This window comes from Sceloporus occidentalis, unplaced genomic scaffold (genome assembly GCF_023333645.1).
Source record: "Sceloporus occidentalis isolate IW3139 unplaced genomic scaffold, rSceOcc1.0.p SCAF_4, whole genome shotgun sequence".
In the NCBI taxonomy this organism is placed as follows: domain Eukaryota; kingdom Metazoa; phylum Chordata; class Lepidosauria; order Squamata; family Phrynosomatidae; genus Sceloporus; species Sceloporus occidentalis.
The window spans coordinates 133644489-133664343 of NW_028316984.1; the positions used below are offsets into that span (position 1 = coordinate 133644489).

Sequence of the window (19855 nt, forward strand, 5' to 3'; positions counted from 1 at the left end):
CTAAGATTGCAACGTCAGAGCTATCCAAGGCCCTGAGATTTCAAGACCAAAACTTGAGGGTTAGAGATGAACTCCTGTGATGTCCTGAAGCGGCTGCTGATTTTACAAGGATTATTATTATTATTATTATTATTATTATTATTAACCTTTATTTATAAAGCGCTGTAAATTTACACAGCACTGTACATACAATCTTTTTAATTGGACAGTTCCCTGACCTCAGGCTTACAATCTAAAAAGACACAACACAAAGGGAGTGGTGGTGGGGAAGGAGCCTCTCCAGTAGGATAATACATATACAATATATAGCAATACATAGCAATGATTCAATAAAACAGACAACAAAAGAACATCAAATAGCAAGTGACAATTATGCAATGTCTGGGAACGCTTCTCTGAACAGGATGGTCTTCAACTCCGTTTTGAAGCTGGTTAAAGAAGTGATGGCTCTTGTTTGCGGGGGAAGAAGGTTCCAGGAGTGAGGGGCAGCAAGTGAAAAGGGGTGAATCCGAGATGGGGCAGAGGATGGGCTGGGACAGCAGACCTTGACTACCAGAACGGAGGGCCCTAGTGGGAAGGTGAGGAGAAAGAAGGTCTGATAAGTAAGGAGGGGCCAGCCCATGGAGGGCTTTAAATGTCGACATCAGGAGCTTATACTGAATGCGGAAAGGGAGGGGGAGCCAGTGAAGGGATGCCAACACAGGAGAGATATGGTCACAGCGGTGGGCAGATGTGATAATGCGTGCAGCTGAATGCTGGACAGAAATTAAAGGACGGAAGTGAGAAAGAGGAAGCCCAGCCAGGAGGACAGTAATCAAGTCATGAGACCACTAGGGCATGGACCAGGATCTTGGCAGTGGAGGCGGAGAGATAAGGTCGGATTTTGGCAATATTGTATAAAAAGAATCTACAAGCCTTGGCTGTGGTCTGGATCTGAGGGATACACGACAGAGAAGAATCAAAGATAAAACCAAGACTGCGGGCTTGCTGAACTGGTTGAATAGAAATGTTGTCCACAGAGACAGAAAAGGAGTGTTGAAGGGTGGACTTAGGAGGAAAGACAAGAAGCTCCGTCTTGGACATGTTGAGCTTCAAACGCCAATGGCGCATCCACTGCGAGACAGCTGTGAGACAAGACGAAACTTGCTGTTCAAGCCTTGGAGAAAGGTCGGGGGTGGAAAGATACAACTGGGTGTCATCGGCATACAGATGGTAGGAAAAACCAAAAGAGCTAATGAGTTTACCTATGGACAGTGTGTAGAGAGAAAACAGAAGAGGACCCAGAACAGAGCCCTGGGGAACTCCAACTGATAAGGGAATAGGAGATGAAGCAACCACTGCAAAAGATCTGACAAATAAGATCTAAACCAGTCGAGAACGGAGTCTGAGAACCCAAGGTCAGAGAGTATGTCAACTAGGAGACAGTGATCAACGGTGTCAAAGGCTGCAGACAAATCCAGAAGGATGAGAACAGAGTAAAGGCCATTAGCTTTGTCCTGTAAAAGGTCATTCGAGATCTTAATGAGAGCTGTCTTTGTAGGATGCCTTGGGCGGAAACCAGACTGAAAGGGATCGAGGATGGAGTTGGCTTCAAGAAACTCAAGACAGCGAGAATAAACAACCCGTTCCAAAACTTTAGAAAGAAAGGGAAGAAGAGAAATCGGGTTTTTTCAGAATTGGGGAAATGAGAGCATGTTTGAAGTCCGACGGGAAGGAGCCTGGAGAGAGAGAGAGACTGAAGATATGGAGAAGCGAGGGCAGAAAAGAGGGAGCTATGGAAATTAAAAGATGAGTAGGAATTGGATCAAGAGAACAGGGTGCATCATTACATTACAACAGTAGCCTCCTATGACATCATTAATCATGATATATTGAATATCAACCTCAGTTGCGCAGAGTATGCCATTCTAATAAAATAGACCAAGTCGTAACAAATGAGCAACACAAACACACACATACAAAACACACACTTCAGATTTATCCTCTTGGCCTGCGATTTGTCCCCTTTGTCCCGAGGACTAGAGAAGTAGGTCCAGACTCTGAGATCTAGGAAGTCTAGTGAGGCCAGAGGCAAGACTAAAAAATGGAGGATAGCAGTTTATTTAAATTAAAATTCGTAAAAGCCAAATTCAGGCCAGGGTGGGGCCTGGGGTGGGGGGTAAGTCTTGGCACTAAGTGAAAAAGCCATTCCAAGTGGAAGATGAAAGGTAAAACCAAATCAGCCTTATCTGAGACATCTTCAAGGGGAAAAAAACCCTAACAAACATTTAAAGAATGTCTCTGATTGAGAACTGAGTCCAAAACATCAATTCTGCAAACCTGTGCTTAAAATTTGCATGCCACCTGGATCATCTTACTGATTGATGCTAATTCAAATAATAAACAGAATTTGTATGGTCAAAGTAAATGGCAAAGTATTGTTCAAAATCAAATTTGTACAGCACAACTCCTAAACATGTTGGAACGCCTCCCATGAGCTTCATTGACCCTTTTGTTTTTAAGTTTAGTGCTGTCCCCCATTAAATCAGTCACACTGGGGAGAGTAAGTGCCCTTTGGATTATGAATTGTAAACTTCCATTCTACAGGGGAGTGAACTTAATAATTACAGGTTTACCCCCATTCCAAAAGGATGCACAAACTGCATACTACCTACTAAACATCGTATAATTTCACTAGTTATTCTGCTTCAGAAAATTATTTTTTCCCCATTTAGCTGATCCTTCTTCCTTGTTTCTCCAAAATGCAAAGCCTTTCTGCTGGTGTCATTTGACAGGAGCTTCTTCAGCCATGATAAATCCAGAGCATAATTGAAAGATTTGAGATTAGCATGAGATGGAGACACATCCCACAAATGTGTCCAGCCTTTGTCTCTCTTTTGGTGTGTTGGGTTGGCTTTCCTATCTATTCCTCTTGGAAGCTATTAGGCCCACTGGACTACTAAAAGAGATCAGTCTGTACAGAGCAGGAGTAGAGGATCCAAATGGATCTTCAGATATTTTGGACTTCAACTCCCACAATCCCCTGCCCATTAGGCCTCTGAGAGTTTAAAGCTAACACATCTGGAAGGCCAAAAGCTGTCTACCTCAACATCAATTTTAGGTTGTGATGTAGTGCTGTAGTCCACATTATATCCAAGTACTACCTATTCCATCACCTAGTGAAGGTATGGTGAACGTGGTGCAGGGATGGGCCAGATTCCAGATCCATGGTCTCTTCTCATCTATCATGAGTCAATCCTCCTTAGCCATACCCACCTTCCCTTGGTCCTGTACCACCAACACCATGCCTCCAACCTTCAGTCTTCCATCATTCCTCTTCTATCTGTTCCATAATGCTGGTCATAAGCATCCTGAATGCTTCCAACCAGCTTTAAACAAAAATCCTCTCCCACCAACATTTGGCATTGGGTGAGGCTACCAGGCATGTGGCTGTTGGTGTGGTGCTGGTCAGAAGTGCATCAATATTTCTGGCTGGAGGTGAGGAATTTCCCCCTCTTCCCCCAAGTACTAGTCACGGAATAGCTCCTTCCCAGGCCTTATTTGGTAGTTTCCTCTTTTTATTTGTGTAAATTGGCATGTGATATCAAGTAGTACAGGAGTATTTTTTTTTTTTAGGAATGCCCTAAAATGCTGCTAGCTTTCCCTTCACTCTCTTTTTAGATTAATTTTTCTAATGCTTCTAGCCATGTATGGGGCTAGAGGCTCAACACTGAACTTTTTTAAAAAAATGATGACATGCATGGGAAAGAAAAATAAACCCACTGTTATTTGTGTCTATTGATGGCACATAATTTCACTAGTAAAAAAGAAGTGTAGATCTATGTGGGGCCTGGAAATGTGACAGAATAAAACAAGAACCATACTATCTTTGTATGAACCTGTATGTATATATACTGTGACCCAAACATAACAAGAAGCAAATGCATCACTGTGCTTTAGTAGCTTGTGAAGGATGTAAGCCTACTCTGCATGGTCCAAATAACAGGGGAGGAGAGTCCAAAGTCATACAAGAATTGCATTTGAAAAATCGAACTACAGTATTCTGTATCTGTATTCATTCACAGGCTCCCGTAGAGATGACACCCCAACCTGTAATCAAAGCTGAACCAAGAGAGGTCACCCAGTTTCTAAATGTGCCAACAGGTAAGAAAATAGATTCAACTAGCTTCCCCTCTGTATCACATCTGTCATTATTAATGCATTGTAGAAGAATTCTATTTGAACAAGCATCCAAACCAGTAGCTTCATACCTACTGGTTACTGATGTATGAAGGACATTGTAAAGAAGAGGCTATATAGGGTTAAATCACTCATTTCTTTTCTGCAATATGTGCATGCATGCAGATGAAGAAAGTTAACATGCAGACCAAGCTAAGTGCTTTTATACATAGCGTTTACATACATATCTGTTACTTGTTAGCCTCAACGTATCTAAATTTTAAAATGAAGTAGTTGTGTTGGTATTTTCAAGGCTGAGTGCTGTTTATAACAGGGCACCAAAATATTTCATTTTAAAAACGAATGAAATTCAGACATGATTGTTTCTTCTGAAAACTGAAAATAAAGCCTGCCAAATTTCACAAAGTTGAGAAGGAGAATATTTGAGCAAGGCGAGTCTTGAAAGGGGGAAGATTTCACACACTCTGCTGCACTGCATCTTGGGAGGCAAACTTTATGAAAACGTTGTACATCATAGGGGTTTTTGGATGTGTAAAGAGCAGTGATATGTTTCTTCCTTATGTTAAGTCATGATAGTGAAGAGGGATCTCAGAGAAATACTGAATTTTTTTAACACATTGCAGAGAGTTATTCCCAGGATATTACCCAGCTTATGAACTCAAATACAGAACCACACTCACAGGCATACTGTATTTATGTTGTGGTAACCACCATGAATAAAATTGGACTTATTGCTGAGAAGGCACAGGGCTCAGAGTTCCTATTCTTACTGGCTGGTAGAAGCTTAATCTGGAAAATGTTAAAACCAACTGTCGTCTGGCAATAATAATAGCAAATACTATTTACAGTTAATGTGAACTTTGAAATTACCTTAAAGTTAATGTCAACACTAGTACTGCTGCATTGGGAAAAGGGAGTGCAGGTCCCCCACTCTCAGAAAGAGCCACACTGCTAATACAGCTACAATATCATTTTTAAGAGGCAAGTTAGGGGAGGAGGCTGAGGTCGATCTGCCCACTTCACACAGAGCTGGCTCTTACACTCACCTTGGATTTTGTGTGTGCATGTATGCATTTGCCTGTCTGCAAGCTGGAAGGCATATTTAAGTAGACAAATTTGGCAGGAGGTTATTAGATTTTGAGATCCCTGCTCCCAAAAGGTCCTTGCACCACCCATCCTTTTTATGATACCCTGGAAAGCTCCATAGCAGTGTGCTTAAATCCTGAAGATGGAAGAGCTCTTGGTGACATCTGTAAAAGTCTGGTCATTGCCAGCACCATTTATTTATTTATTTATTATTATTATTATTATTATTATTATTATTATTTATTTTGGGATTTTGGGGGGGTAGTTGTTTTGAAGCAGTTCATTGGAAGAATATTAGTATATGGTGCCATTTTTATATATAATATAAAATTTATATATAATATAAAATATTTTATGTAAAGGATTTCAGATATGCTCCAGAAGAATAATGACATCAAAAACATAGCTTAGCAGTAATAGCACACAACAGTGAGTTTTGTCAGGTACAAGTGAGCACATTTATTTATTTACTTTAAAAATGTTACATCTCCCTTAGGTACAGGCTACTCATTTGGAAGTGGACAAACAATATTTTATGTAAAATATTAGGCTGTCTTAAATGCTCATCTCTTTATTTATCTCATCAAAACAGGCTTTCATTGTAATGTAGCCATTAGCAAGCCTATCATGTTCCGTCAACAGTTCAGAAAATGGGGAAATTAAACTGAAGAGCTGGCACTTAAGTAAATCCAGGTTCTGGCAGATGCTATAAGAAAGGAGATTCCAAAAGGACTGGAAGAATAACTGTCATGACTAGAGACCTTTCACAATACACAATTATACAACTATAATTTCAGTTTAACTGGCATGGCCAGTGATCGTGAACTTTTTAAGGACTGAGTGCCCAAACTAAAAGGCCTTCTGGCACTGGGTGTTAGTTACCCTGTGTCAGGAACAGGACTCCCGGTGAGGATGGGATGGGTCTTCCATGGAGGGACTTCCCCATGTCCTCCTGGGCCTTCAGCTGCTTCTCCAGAGCCAGCTGGGGGTTCAGGGGCAAGAAGAGGAACAGGTGCATACCTGTTCCTCCTCCTCCCCCCACACTCTCCCAGGCCTTCAGCTGCCTCTCTGGAGGCAGCTGAAGGCCCTCGAAGGCTGGGAAGGTTCCTCCTCTTTCCTGCCCTCCCCATGTCACAAAAATGGCATTTATATTTTGGAGATAATGTAGAGGAGCCTTTGGATGAAATTTCTAAATGTCCTTCCCTAAACTTAAAATACTAGGATTCCAGAAGAAGTTGCCATGGCAGTTAAAGTGGAATCACAGTGTTCTAACTGTGTAGTGCAAAATAGCTCTGGAATGGAGCATTTACTTTTATGTAGCTTGTTCAAAAAGAACAGAGGGAAAGGATTATATATCAAGAATCAGGATGCCTTCAGAGGCATTTGATAAAATAAAGGCTTTATTTTTAAAAGGTGTTTGTTAAAAAAAATGTAATTGTAAAAAGAACATAGTGGCCAGAATCCATTACAGGCCACTATACCAAAAAATGAGTCTGAAATTCATGGAAATGTGTCTGAAATGCATGGAAACAAGAATTAGCATGAATAGTGGACTTCAAATGTCCTGATAGGCACTGGAGGACAACTGTGTTTAATAGCTTGTAGTCAATAGTTCCAGATGAATCAAGCAAATGAACCAAACAGCATGTTTTCTCAGAGGTTCTGAGGCGGGATACAGATGGGCAGGGGAAGACGTCTTGGAGGTGTATTCTGCTGAATACGGAGCCTCCAGACCGCCCGCCCCGGGGGTGTGGCTCAGGAGATGGGGCTTCCACATGGGGGGCAGTGAAGACGCCTCACCTGGGGCCGTTTCTGACCCGCAGTTTCCAAACCGCCGCCTCGGAGGACGCTGCAAAGAGAGAGGCAGCTTCTGCACGGGCGGCCAAAAACGGGGCTTTTTTTTTTCCTTTGCCGGCTGGCGGATGCGCAGCTGCGCAGCTGCAGCGCTAAGCAGCGGCGGCAGAAAGCCTATGGGCACATTTAAAGTGCCCAAGCCCCTTTAAAACTTTTTCCCCCACTCTGCCCAAGAACAATGGTGGTCTCCTGCCAGCTGGTGATCAGCTGGTGTTGGCATTCTTGTCCACTTGCACTTTGCCAGTGTCACCAGCATCATGGATGCCTCCTCTCCTTTGGTCCCCGCACTCCTGCTGAATCTGCAATGCACAGCCACAGCTGTCGCCGCTGCCACCGCTGTCCCCCTGCCATCCCCCATCACCTACCTTGTATATATGTAAATATTTACAGTTTTAGCAGTTTTTATTGTTAGGTGAAAATGGCACAGGAATGTGTGTAGGGGTTCACTTTAAATTCCAAACTTTCCAAGCAGCACATGCGTACATGTTGCTCTAGGGTTAGGGTTAGGGTTAGGGTTAGGGTTACGAGTCTTAAAATGCGCTGCAGCTGTGCTGCAGCTGCCACACCTGCATGGCAGCTGACGCTGCAATTAAAGCCTGACTGCACACTGCACATGTTCCAGGACCCCGACTCATTATGCGACGCAGCAGACACGGAGCTTTTAAATGGGCAACTTAAATTAGCAGCATAGCAATTCTGGCGTACCAGTGCAGCATCTTACAGACGGAGCTGCGCAGCTGCGCATCAAACGGAAAAGAAGCGGAGAAAAGCAGCACCTTTTTAATGCCGCTTCTTCCCGCTTGGGGCGTGCGGGGGGCGTGTTCATGGCGGCATTCAGGTAAGGCCCGTCTGAAGGCTCTACCTTCATGACGTCATGAATACACCCCTTTTTGCCCGTCTGTATCCCGCCTGAGAAAGTTCTGAGTCAGAACACAACAGGTTCTCTTCTTTATGGTGCCAGCATATCTGGAACAATTGTTTCCCAGTTCCAATTGTGCCCATCATTTTATTTACACCAAACAAAATGCCTATGTTACTCCACTTCAAGGAACTGCCTTATACTGAGTCATATCATTAGCTTAGCCCATCTATGTGGAACATCTGCTTTTACTGGCAGCAGTTCTCCAAGGTCTAGGTTTTTTTGTTTTGTTTTTTTAAATTAAGCTGGTAATACCAAAACTGAACCTGAAACATAGTGATCACAAAGGATGTACTCTGCCATTCTATATGTGTGTGCCACTCAGCTATGGAATGTTAGCTCAAACCATTTCCATTTTTCAAAAGAGCACTACTAATTCAAACTGATTGCTTTTGGGGTCTAGAAGGCAAAATGTAATTTTCAGTGCGGGTATCCTCATGTAACCCTTCCTGATTTTTGCAAATATAAAGCAGAGGACAATTTTGATGGACTTGGGACCTGCCCACATTTTGGGAAGAGTTCCCACCACTACCCTTTTAAAACCAAAAGTATTGGAAATTCCCTTACATTTAAAAACAAACACAAAATACCAAACCACATACTTTTCACAAAACAAGGTTGCACACTTCACTTTAAATGAGATTTCTGCTTCCTGGAAGCTTGAAGCAATGTGATTAAACATGAATGGGGAGCATATGCAACCTGGAGGCAGTCTGTTGCCAATGTCTGATGTAAAGTATGTTGCTGCTATGTGACTGAGTTGATTACCAACCCATCTCCCATCTTCCATGTTTAAATTTCATCTGGGTATGTTCACCCCAACTACCACACACTATTTTCTCATTCAGTAGACTTTCTTTGTGAGCATGAATGTTGCTACTATTAATCTCTTCCCTGTATCTCCCCAGTAGATGATCTGGTGCAGATGCCTCCTACTCCTCCCAGCAGCCATGGCAGTGACAGTGATGGATCTCAGAGCCCAAGGTCCTTGCCGCCCTCCAGCCCAACCCGCCCTACTGCTCGCTCTTCCACAGCAATCTCTTCTTCTCCTCTCCTCACAGCACCACATGTAAGCAAACAGAAGACAGTAATGTAAGAAAAAAAGAAAGCACTTCCTTGCCCATAGCATGGAGGTTCCATGTGGCTCTTTGTAGGCACATTCTGAATACAGTGAAAAGATTAAATTGGTTTGTATTGTTTACAGTTTGGAACTCCCTGTACCGATATATAACCCATGGCTTGCAGCACTTCAAAAAAGGATGATATAGTATGAACCCTGTATACACGGAACCAGTACTCATGGTTTCATTTACCCATGGACAAAAAATGTTCTCTCTAGGTATTTTCTAGGTTCTCCATCATGCTCCCATGGTATGCCTCTAGCAAAAGCTGACCATAGTGTCACACTGGAAGACTTCCTCTGGAAGTCATTCATTTCAATAGGGTTTGCATGTTCTGCAGTTTTATTTTTCCATGCTAAGTCCATGTATTCCCTACAGACATGGAGATTGTACTGTACTTAAATAATTGGCAGCAGGTTTGTATACAGCAGCCTTCTCCATCCTGAATTTCTCCAGGTGTGTTAAATTGAAATCCCCCATCCTTGTCAGTGGCCTGACAAGAGATGATGCAAAGCTGCAATCTAACACATCTGGAAAGCACTGGGTTAGGGAGGCCTGATATGCAGGGTGCCATTCTGAGATGTACAAAGTTCTAACAACCTTGTTTCTTTTATGGTTTAAAAGCAAAGTTTGTCTGGGTGCTTGATGTCACCAATGTACAGTGGAGATTGGTGGCTTCCATGTCAACGGGGCAGTGAATCCATTCCAGGTTTTAGTCTGAATTTTAAATTAGCCATCCAAGGTACAGAACCTATTTTGGGGGATATTGTTTTGGTAATATCCCACTTTTTCCCTAGTCTGGGACTTAAGGTGTTTTACAAAAGTTAAAGCAGATACAGCTAAAGAAAATGCACCATACAAAAGTTAAAAATAGAAGTAAACTAACAGTAGAATTCAAAACCATTCAGACATGACTAAAACAAAAACAGTAAATATAAACAATACAGCATCCTATATTCCTACCAAATGTACTTCTGAGAATGGTGGGAAAGATAGAAGGCTGGTGGGAGAGAGGAATAGGGTCCCATACCTTATTCAGTTCCTTTTAAATCTGAAGCAAATTAATTAACCCACAGACACAGACAGAAGTCACTAGATGCCAATCTCAGTATGTTCCTGACACTTCGCTCTGTGTCTGCCTTTCATCTCAATCCAAAAAGGCTGTGTAGATTCAGAATGCAATCAGTAATGGACAGGAAATGGGCTAAAAACTTGAAGGTTTTTTAGAAGTAGTCAATCGGCTACTGATGCTGCAATAGTAATTCAGACTATTCTGGGTGGGGTTGCCTGCTTCTTGAAATAGTGAACTGCAATTAGGGAGAATGGACTTGGATTTGCCCCTGAATTCCCAGGTAGCAGCTGTACTCATCAGTGCTTTTATTTGTTCAATGTTTAGAGCATTTTAACACCAATCTTTAGCCAAGAAAGGCTCTCAGAGGACCTTTCCACACAGGGCACAGAAGTAGGGTCAGTTCGCATTGGTCGATGCGTATTCACGTTATATCACATTGGTGTTCCACACCTGTGAGCTCAGAATACGTATTGACCAATGCGATATAACGTGAATACGCTTTGGCCAATGCGTATTCACAGCTGGGTTCCGAACTGAAGGCAGCCGGCTCCTCTGTTTTGTGAGTCCGCAAAAATAGTGGATTCACGGGATCCGTATTGATGGCCAGTGCGAAACCTCTGCTGCTTTGGTTGGTGTGTACATCCAATCCGCTGGTTCTCCTGAAGACCACCGGGTTACAAATTTCCCATGATGCTGCACTGGAATTTCCCCCATCTCCTTCCGTTGGCCCTTTCCCCTTTCAGGACAACGGCTGGGGCTGGGGAGCGATTTTTCCACTGACTGAGATAAAGCGGAAACCTTTTGTGTCGGGGGGGGGGGGGGAAATGTATATGTATATGTGTGTATATATGTATATATATGTATATATATATATATACACACACACACACACAAAGATGTGTGTGTAAGCATATGCATGCAGCATTACACTTTCGGCTGCTCCACAGTTTGTGTGTGTGTGTGTGTATATGTATATGTGTGTATATATGTATATGTATGTATGTGTATATATACACACACACACACACACACACACACACACACACACACACAAATGTGTGTGTAAGCATATACATGCAGCATTACACTTTTGGCTCCTCCACAGTTTGTTTGTGTGTGTGTGTGTGTGTGTGTGTGTGTATTTTTTTTATATTTATATATACATATGTATATGTATGTATATGTATGTACACACATACACACACACACACACAGCTGTGTGTGTACACATATAAATACGGCTTCACACTTTTGGCAGAATCACTATGTGTATATGTGTGTATATCTATGTGTGTGTGTGTGTGTGTATACACACACACACATATACATATATATACAAACACTCAAGCAGACAGATGTGTGTGTACACATATAAATACGGCATCATACTTTTGGCTGTGGCACAGTGTGTTTTTGTATATATATATATGTATATGTGTGTGTGTTTGTGTATGTGTGTGTATATATATATATATATATATATATTAACACTCATACAGACAAATGTGTGTGTACACATAAAAAAGGCATCACACTTTTGGCTGTACCACTATGTGTATATGTGTGTATATCTCTGTGTGTGTGTGTGTGTGTATGTGTATAAACACTCATACAGACAAATATGTGTGTACACATAAAAAAGGCATCTCACTTTTGGCTGTACCACTATGTGTATATATATAAGTATGTATGTATATATATAAATATGTATGTATTTATGTGTGTGCATACACACACACACACACACACATACAGATGGTGCATACCCCTTTCGTAAGTGGCTAAAGGCAGCAATTCTCGCGATATTACGCGCTAAACAGTGACCTCATTCTTCACCCCAGAAGTTAAAAATGTTGCGCCCCGTTCAGAGCTCCACAGAGCATGCGCAAGGCTGCCGATGTGCATCGGCCAATACACATTGTATTGGGCTGGTGTGGTAATCCAATCTGCACTTGCCTCGCTTTGCCTGAATACGCATTGGCCGATTTGCAAAACCTTGATTCGGAAGGCCGCCCAGGTGTGGAAGAACAATGCGATATGACGCGAATACGAATCATCAAAGCGTATTCAGAGAGCGCGCGTGTGAATGAATGATGCGTTATAACGCAAATACGCATCGACCAATGCGAACTGACCCTACTTCTGTGCCCTGTGTGGTAAGGTCCAGAGTAGCTTTAAAGTACCAGTAGAAAGTCCCTACCCTCATGCTTACAGATGTGACAGATACAAAGAAAGAGATGAAGAGGGAGATGAGAAAAAACAAGGCACCAGTTCTTAAAAGTTAAAATTCTTATCATTTTTGGCCTTATTTGGCTAGTATAGTCAAGAGATAAGAAGAAGACTAGGAATGGGAAGGACAATGATGGAAGAGTTAGACATGATATTAAAGAGCAGAGATTACAATTGAGCACTAAAGCTAGAATAATCCAAATCATGGTATTCCACATCACTATATATGGATATGAGAACTGGACAGTGAAAAAAGCAGATAAAAAGGAACTCATCTGAGATGTGGTGCTGGAGAAGAGTGCTGAGGAAGACTTAAGCAAAGTAGAGGACAGGGGCTCTTGGAGGTATCTCATTTGCTGTGTTGCCATGAGTTGAGTTAACAATGACAAATAACAACCATGCCTGTTTCTGAAGAGAGAGTGGACCAGGACAGAGTTACCTTCAGACGAGCTAAGCTGAGATTGAATTGCTGCAAGATACTTTCCAGCCTATGAAAAAACATTCTCAAAACTCAGCAAGTATGAAATGTAAAGGCTAATGTTCTGACTGGAGGCTGAATTATGAATTGTGTGACTCCACTGTTATACTGGCTTGAACAGTTTCTGGTTCATAGCTCAGTTAGACTACTGGTTATTAACTTTAAAGAATCTTATAGCTCGGACACCAGATAATGGGACATCCTTGCCTCCATGATGTTTCATGTACATTAACATCAACTTAAATTACCCAAGGGAAATCTTTCTGTACAGAATGCCACTTTTGGAGTAATTGCTAATGGGCATTTATAATAATAGGGCTCCCTCTGATTGTGGTGCCTAAACTTTGGAACTCCCTGCCCCATGGGTTCCATCTTTCCCCCTTTGGTGGCATTTTCTTTTTGGGGTGGCAGCATTTTGATGCCTTATAAAAACCTTATTCCAGCAGGTCTTTCTTTTGACAACTGTACTTCTTGATACCTAGTTTTCCTCATTTTTATTACCAATTTGCTCTAATACTTTCTATCCTTTTAACTTATCTTTTTAAAAAATCAATTGGCTTGGACACTAAGATGAAGGACTGGACGGAATATTTCCTGTTCCCAGAGTGGGAACAGTGGGAGGCAACAGAACTTGCACAGGCAGCAAGTAAAGGGAACACATGGTCTTAGATGCCTCTACACTAATGCACAGAGCATGGGAAATAAGCACGATGAACTTCAACTCCTAGTACAACAAAGCAAATATGATATAATAGGCATCACTGAAACCTGGTGGGATGAGTCTCATGATTGGAATGTGGAAATAGGGGGGTATAACCTTTTCAAGAAAAACAGGCCAAACAGGAAAGGAGGGGGAATAGCCCTGTATGTCAGGGACATTTACACCAGTGAAGAGATCCAGGACATCAATCCTGGAAGCCAGGTGGATTAAAAATTAAAGGGCAGGGAAACAACAAGGATGTTATGGTGGGAGTCTACTACAGACCCCCAAGTCAGACGGAGGAATTGGATGATGCCTTTCTAGAACAGATGACCACACACTCAGAAAGGAGAGATGTAGTAGTGATGGGTGACTTCAACTACCCTGATATTTGTTGGAAGTCAAACTCAGCCAGATCCTCAAGGTCTAGTAAATTCCTCACTTGCCTTGGAGACAATTTCATGGTCCAAAAGGTGGAAGAGGCAACAAGGGGATCAGCTATTTTAGATCTGATCCTAACCAACAAGGATGACTTGGTTAATGAAGTGCAAGTGGTGGGAGCCTTAGGTGGAAGTGACCATGTTCTCCTGGAGTTTGTTATACAGTGGAAAGGAGAAGCCAGGCATAGTCAGACACGCATTCTAGACTTCAGGAGAGCGGATTTCAGTAAACTTAGAGAAATACTGGGGGCGATCCCATGGTCAGGAATACTAAAAGAGAAGGGAGTTCAAGATGGATGGGAGTTTCTCAAAAGGGAGATACTGAAGGCACAAATTAAAACAGTTCCAGTGAGAAAGAAAAATGGGAGGTGTCGCAAGAACCCAGGATGGATGACAAAGGAACTTTCAGCTCAGCTAAATTTTAAAAGGAACATGTATAAGAAATGGAAAAATGGGGAAATCACCAAAGAGGAATTCAAAGAAATAGCTAGCAAAGTGTAGAGATAAGGTCAGAAAAGCTAAAGCACAGAATGAACTCAGGCTTGCTAGAGAAGTTAAGAACAACAAAAAGGGCTTTTTTGGATATGTCTGCAGCAAAAGGAAGAAGAAGGAAACGGTAGGACCACTGCGTGGAGAAGATGCCAAAATGCTAACAGAAGACAGAGAAAAGGCAGAATTGCTCAACACTTTCTTTGCCTCAGTCTTCTCAGAAAAGGCAAAGGGTGAGGATAAAGGAGCAGAGGACAGAATAGGGGAATTTCAGCACAGAATAAGTAAAGAGATAGTAGAGGAACACCTTGTTAATCTAAATGAATTTAAGTCTCCAGGACCAGATGAGTTACATCCAAGGGAATTAAAAGAACTGGCAAATGTAATATCGGAGCCATTGGCAATAATCTTTGAAAACTCCTGGAGAACAGGAAAAGTCCCAGCAGACTGGAGGAGGGCAAACGTTGTCCCCATCTTCAAAAAGGGGAAAAAAGAGGATCCCAACAATTATCGTCCAATTAGTCTAACATCAATACCAGGAAAGATTCTAGAGCAGATCATTAAACAGAGAATCTGTGAATATCGAGAAGGCAATGCCATAATCACAAAAAGTCAACATGGGTTTCAGAGAAACAAGTCATGCCAGACAAATCTAATCTCTTTCTTTGATAAAATTACCAGCTTGGTAGATGAAGGAAATGCTGTGGATATAGTATATCTTGATTTCAGTAAGGCCTTTGACAAAGTTCCCCATGACACTCTTGCAAACAAGCTTGTAAAATGTGGGCTAGACAAGGCAACTGTTAAGTGGATTTGTAACTGTTTGACCGGCCGAACCCAAAGGGTGCTCAACAATGGCTCCTTTTCATCCTGGAGAGAAGTGACCAGTGGAGTCCCACAGGGCTCTGTCCTGGGCCCAGTACTGTTCAACATCTTTATCAATGACTTGGAGGAAAAAATTGGGGGAATACTTATCAAATTTGCAGATGACACCAAATTAGGAGGAATAGCTAATACTCCAGAGGACAGGATCAAAATTGAAAATGACCTGAATAGACTAGAAAGCTGGGCCACAGCTAACAGAATGAACTTCAACAGGGAGAAATGTAAGGTACTGCACTTAGGGTGAAAAAATGAAATGCACACATATAGGATGGGGGACACCTGGCTTAAGGAGACAACATGTGAAAAGGATCTAGGAGTCCAAGTAGACCACAAGTTGAACATGAGTCAACAGTGCGATGCGGCAGCTAACAAGGCCAATGCGATTTTAGGCTGCATCAAAAAAAGTATAGTGTCTAGATCAAGGGAAGTAATAGTGCCACTATATTCTGCTCTGGTCAGGCCCCACCTGAAATATTGTGTCCAGTTCTGGGCGCCACAATTCAAAAAGGACATTGAGAAACTGGAGTGTGTCCAAAGGAGGGTGACTAAAATGGTGAAAGGTCTGGAAACCATGCCCTATGAGGAACGCCTTAGGGAGCTGGGTATGATTAGCCTGGAGAACAGAAGGTTAAGAGGTGATATGATAGCCCTGTTTAAATATTTGAAGGGATGTCATATTGAGGAGGGAGCAAGCTTGTTTTCTGCTGCTCCAGAGACTAGGACCCGGAGCAATGGATGCAAGCTGCAAGAAAAGAGATTCCACCTCAACATTAGGAGGAATTTCCTGACAGTAAGGGCTGTTCGACAGTGGAACACACTTCCTAGGAGTGTAGTGGAGTCTCTCTCCTTGGAGGTCTTCAAACGGAGGCTGGATGGCCATCTGTCGGGGATACTTATGCCCCTGCCAAAGGTTTTTTTGGGGGAGGGGGGCTGGGCTGCCTGAACAATGTGAAATGTAGCACAAGGTGCTCTTGCAAGAGGGGTTGAAGTCACCCAAGAGAAGGCAGGTGATGCATCTAATATGGGTCAGTTAACTCCTCTTTGGCAGTTCCAGCCACCTGTGCCCTGTCTAAGATGAGAAACTTTTCTTCTACTAAGTTCTTTCCATGCATTTATCTTAGGTTGCTAACCATTGTTCTTGCTGCTTCTGCTGCTCTTGTTTTATTTATTTACATCCCACCTTTTCCTCAATACTGGAACTAAAAATGGCTTACAAAATATTAAAACCAATTCCAATTAAATCACATTAAAAAGATTTACCTGTCTCTCTCTCTCTCTCTCTGTGGTTATACATATGATCTCTCTCTCTCTCAAAATGCAATTAATCCATAGTATCAGAATAATTTAAAATTCATAAAAAGACAGGAAATATTTTGAGAGATTGATACTAGCTGCTTTGGGTGATTGAAAAAAGAATACACACTTTTTCACACAGACACATATACATACACACATATATCAGGGTTAAAATATGTACACACATCCAATAAATAATAATAAGTAAACATTTTCTCTAGCTATCTGTTTAAACTTAGTAAAATGTGAATATATGCATGGGGTGAAACAGTCCCCAAGAGGGAGTTGCAGACTCAGCAATTCCATTTTGGATTTCTCCTTTCATTTCAACTCAACAGTCATTGTTCCCTTGCCTAGACTGTGGGCATGTAATCTGTTTTTTAGCAGAGAGCATGCTTAATATAGTAACTAGAGGTAGCTGCATTATCAGTGTCATGTGGCATCTTAAAAGTCCTAAATTCTATTTCAGCAACTACATGTTATCCCAAAAATCAAGTTTCAGCTCTTGAGAACTATGGCTTCTCTCTCTCACTTCAGCTGTTTTTGTAGCATAGCAACCTAGGAAGATTACATTTTGGCCAATTACTGCAATTCTGAATAGTTAATTCAGCTAGAAATATCCCAGATAGTATCTTCTGCATTCATTGTTTACATTTCTCTCTTCCTCTTCCCACTAACTGAGGTCTGATGAAGCAGACCTCTGATACATTAAAGCTTCTGCTGCAGTAAACCTGTTAAATCTTTAAGGTGTCACAGGAGTCTTATCTGTGCGAATGGAGAGCTACAACATCCCAGGAGACAAACAAAAATGCTCTGTCCTCTAGTTCACAATGCTCCAGCAGGCCTGTAGCTGAGAAGTACTTTTCTTCCCCCAAGCATATAACACTTTGAGATTTCAAGCTGTACTGTAATGCTGAGATAACTGTGGTTTGAAGGTGCAGTTAATCTCAGAGTGAAGGCACTGGTCTAATTTGTCACTTGAAATTGCCTTCCATTTCTCCTGTTTACTCACTCCCTTTCCCCCAGTGTTTTGGTTAAAATTTTGGTAAGGGTTTTCATTTCCCCCCATAGTGAAGTATTTGTTGATCTATATTCTGAAAAGGTGGTTCTGCTTTCTTCTCACTTCCAGAAGTTACAAGGGACTTCAGGACCTCTGCTGCTAACTGAGGAGGAGAAACGTACTCTAGTTGCTGAGGGCTATCCCATCCCAACCAAGCTTCCTCTCAGCAAAGCAGAGGAGAAAGCACTGAAAAGAGTTCGGCGGAAGATCAAGAACAAGGTATGTAATCCCAGTGTACAAAACAGCCTTCCCCAAGATCATGGTCTCCAAGTGTTGTGCAGCTCCTGCCAGCCCTATGTTTGGTGGTACCCACTTGTTTCCTATACATAGTATTTCAGGGATCCTCCACACAGGTGCAAAGAAGTAACAGCTTTACAAAACAGTTGCTTATTTGATGCAGGGAAATGCCATTTGGTACTTGTTCTGTGTTCACTTGCAGCCTCTGGTTTAGTTTTTTAAAAACCCCTGTAAAAGGCAGTGGCGGTGGGCAGTGGGAAGAGAAGTATGGAAAAAGCTGTATGACATCATAGGCAACTAGGTTACTCATCATTCACACCTCTTCAGTGTCTTTGTTCATTGCCATACCTGTTGGATTTATTCTGGATGTTTCCACCATAATCTTTATTACATTGATAAAAAAATCCATGCATACACAGATAAGAAAGAAAGCATAGAAACATTTTATAAACTTATTGCACATATATACATATAAAGATAATTAAAAATTATTTCCCAATTTCTTCTCATTGGCATTACATGACAAATTAAATAATTCTTCCTTCTAGCAAATCACAAGATAATATTTATTTCTACTTATATTTTGAAACCAAAAAAACTATTAGTTCTTGAAACCTACCAGTATTATATTTTTATCTCTTTCCCATAAGAAATTCAAAAAAGGCTCTCATTGGATGCTGTGAGAACTTGGCTGTGTTTGCATGGGCCAGAATACTCCAGGAGCAGCTCAGGGTATTCTTGCCTTAAGGGCTGCCTCAAAATCTTGCAGTTACCTGGGCACTCCAGAGCCAGGCAGCTGGTTACAACATGTCCTGCTCTGCTACTCACCCCTGCCAGTGCAAGTTGCTCTCTCTGAGGCCGAAAACAAGGTGTCCAGCATCAACCACATACGGCACATTGTTCTGACCTCAGATTGAGTGATTTACGGCAACAGGCAGGACAATGGGATGCATTGTAAAAAAATTAATTTTTTAAAAAAATCTAAACATTTGTTGCCTGGAGTCACTCCAGAGGGCTCTGGATCTTTTGGGAAGATCTGGAACAAAAGGTGATTTTTTTGAAGAAGAAAAAAGTGCATGTGTGGGTTGATGAAGAGAGTGGGTTGGAGTTGGATTGGAAATGGAATAAGTTTAAGTTCTCAGGAGTGTTTGTACATATCTGTATATATTGCAATGAGATAATGAACATCCAAAGGCTTGAAAGATATCAAGTGTCTGTGAGTTACTCAAGTGTGGTCAGTGCATTGCCAATACTGAAACTGAATTGGTGTTTCTGTACTCTGCTACTGCTAGCTATTGTTGGGAGGTTTTACCTCAGACAGTGCTGTAAATTAGCATCTCTGGTGGTGGTGGGGGTTGTTTGTTTGTTTTTGTTTTTTGCTTTTTGTTTTTGTTACTGCACCTCAAGCAGGACATAGAAGAGAGCCAACAGGGGCAACAGAAATAGTGTCTGGTTATTTAACATACACCCCTTTCCTGCCAAAAACTATCACTACAAATACCTCAACCTCCATCAACATTTGCCCTGTCTGGAGGAGACCTAAATCTCTTTTTCCATCCGGTCTCATGCATGCATATCCTTTGCACTATACTTCATTCATCCTTTTCTCACAATCACTTCAGTCCCCATCAGTGCAACAATATACAATATGCAACTATTGTATCTGTTCCTGTAATATGTTCTTGAAATGAATCAGGGGCATTTATCATCATTTCTATTTTTTCATAACAACATTTGGGCTGTCCAACTGCAGAATTTACAAAACCAGATAAAATTACATTATCATTAAAGGTACAGTAGATATAAATGA

The 19855-nt window shown here is 41.7% G+C and overlaps 1 protein-coding gene across 3 annotated transcripts in view; it reads left to right on the forward strand.

Annotated features, from left to right (window-relative positions):
- Positions 1 to 19855, forward strand: part of CREB3L1 (cAMP responsive element binding protein 3 like 1) — a 115294-nt gene that overhangs the window by 80718 nt on the left and 14721 nt on the right. For 2 of the 3 annotated variants that reach the window (XM_089521527.1, XM_089521529.1), the window contains exons 4-6: positions 4065 to 4143; positions 8947 to 9107; positions 17878 to 18027. In XM_089521527.1, the coding sequence (XP_089377653.1) occupies positions 4065 to 4143; positions 8947 to 9107; positions 17878 to 18027 (390 nt within the window). The remainder of the gene's footprint in view (positions 1 to 4064; positions 4144 to 8946; positions 9108 to 17877; positions 18028 to 19855) is intronic. The other variant, XM_089521528.1, reaches the window with a different exon arrangement.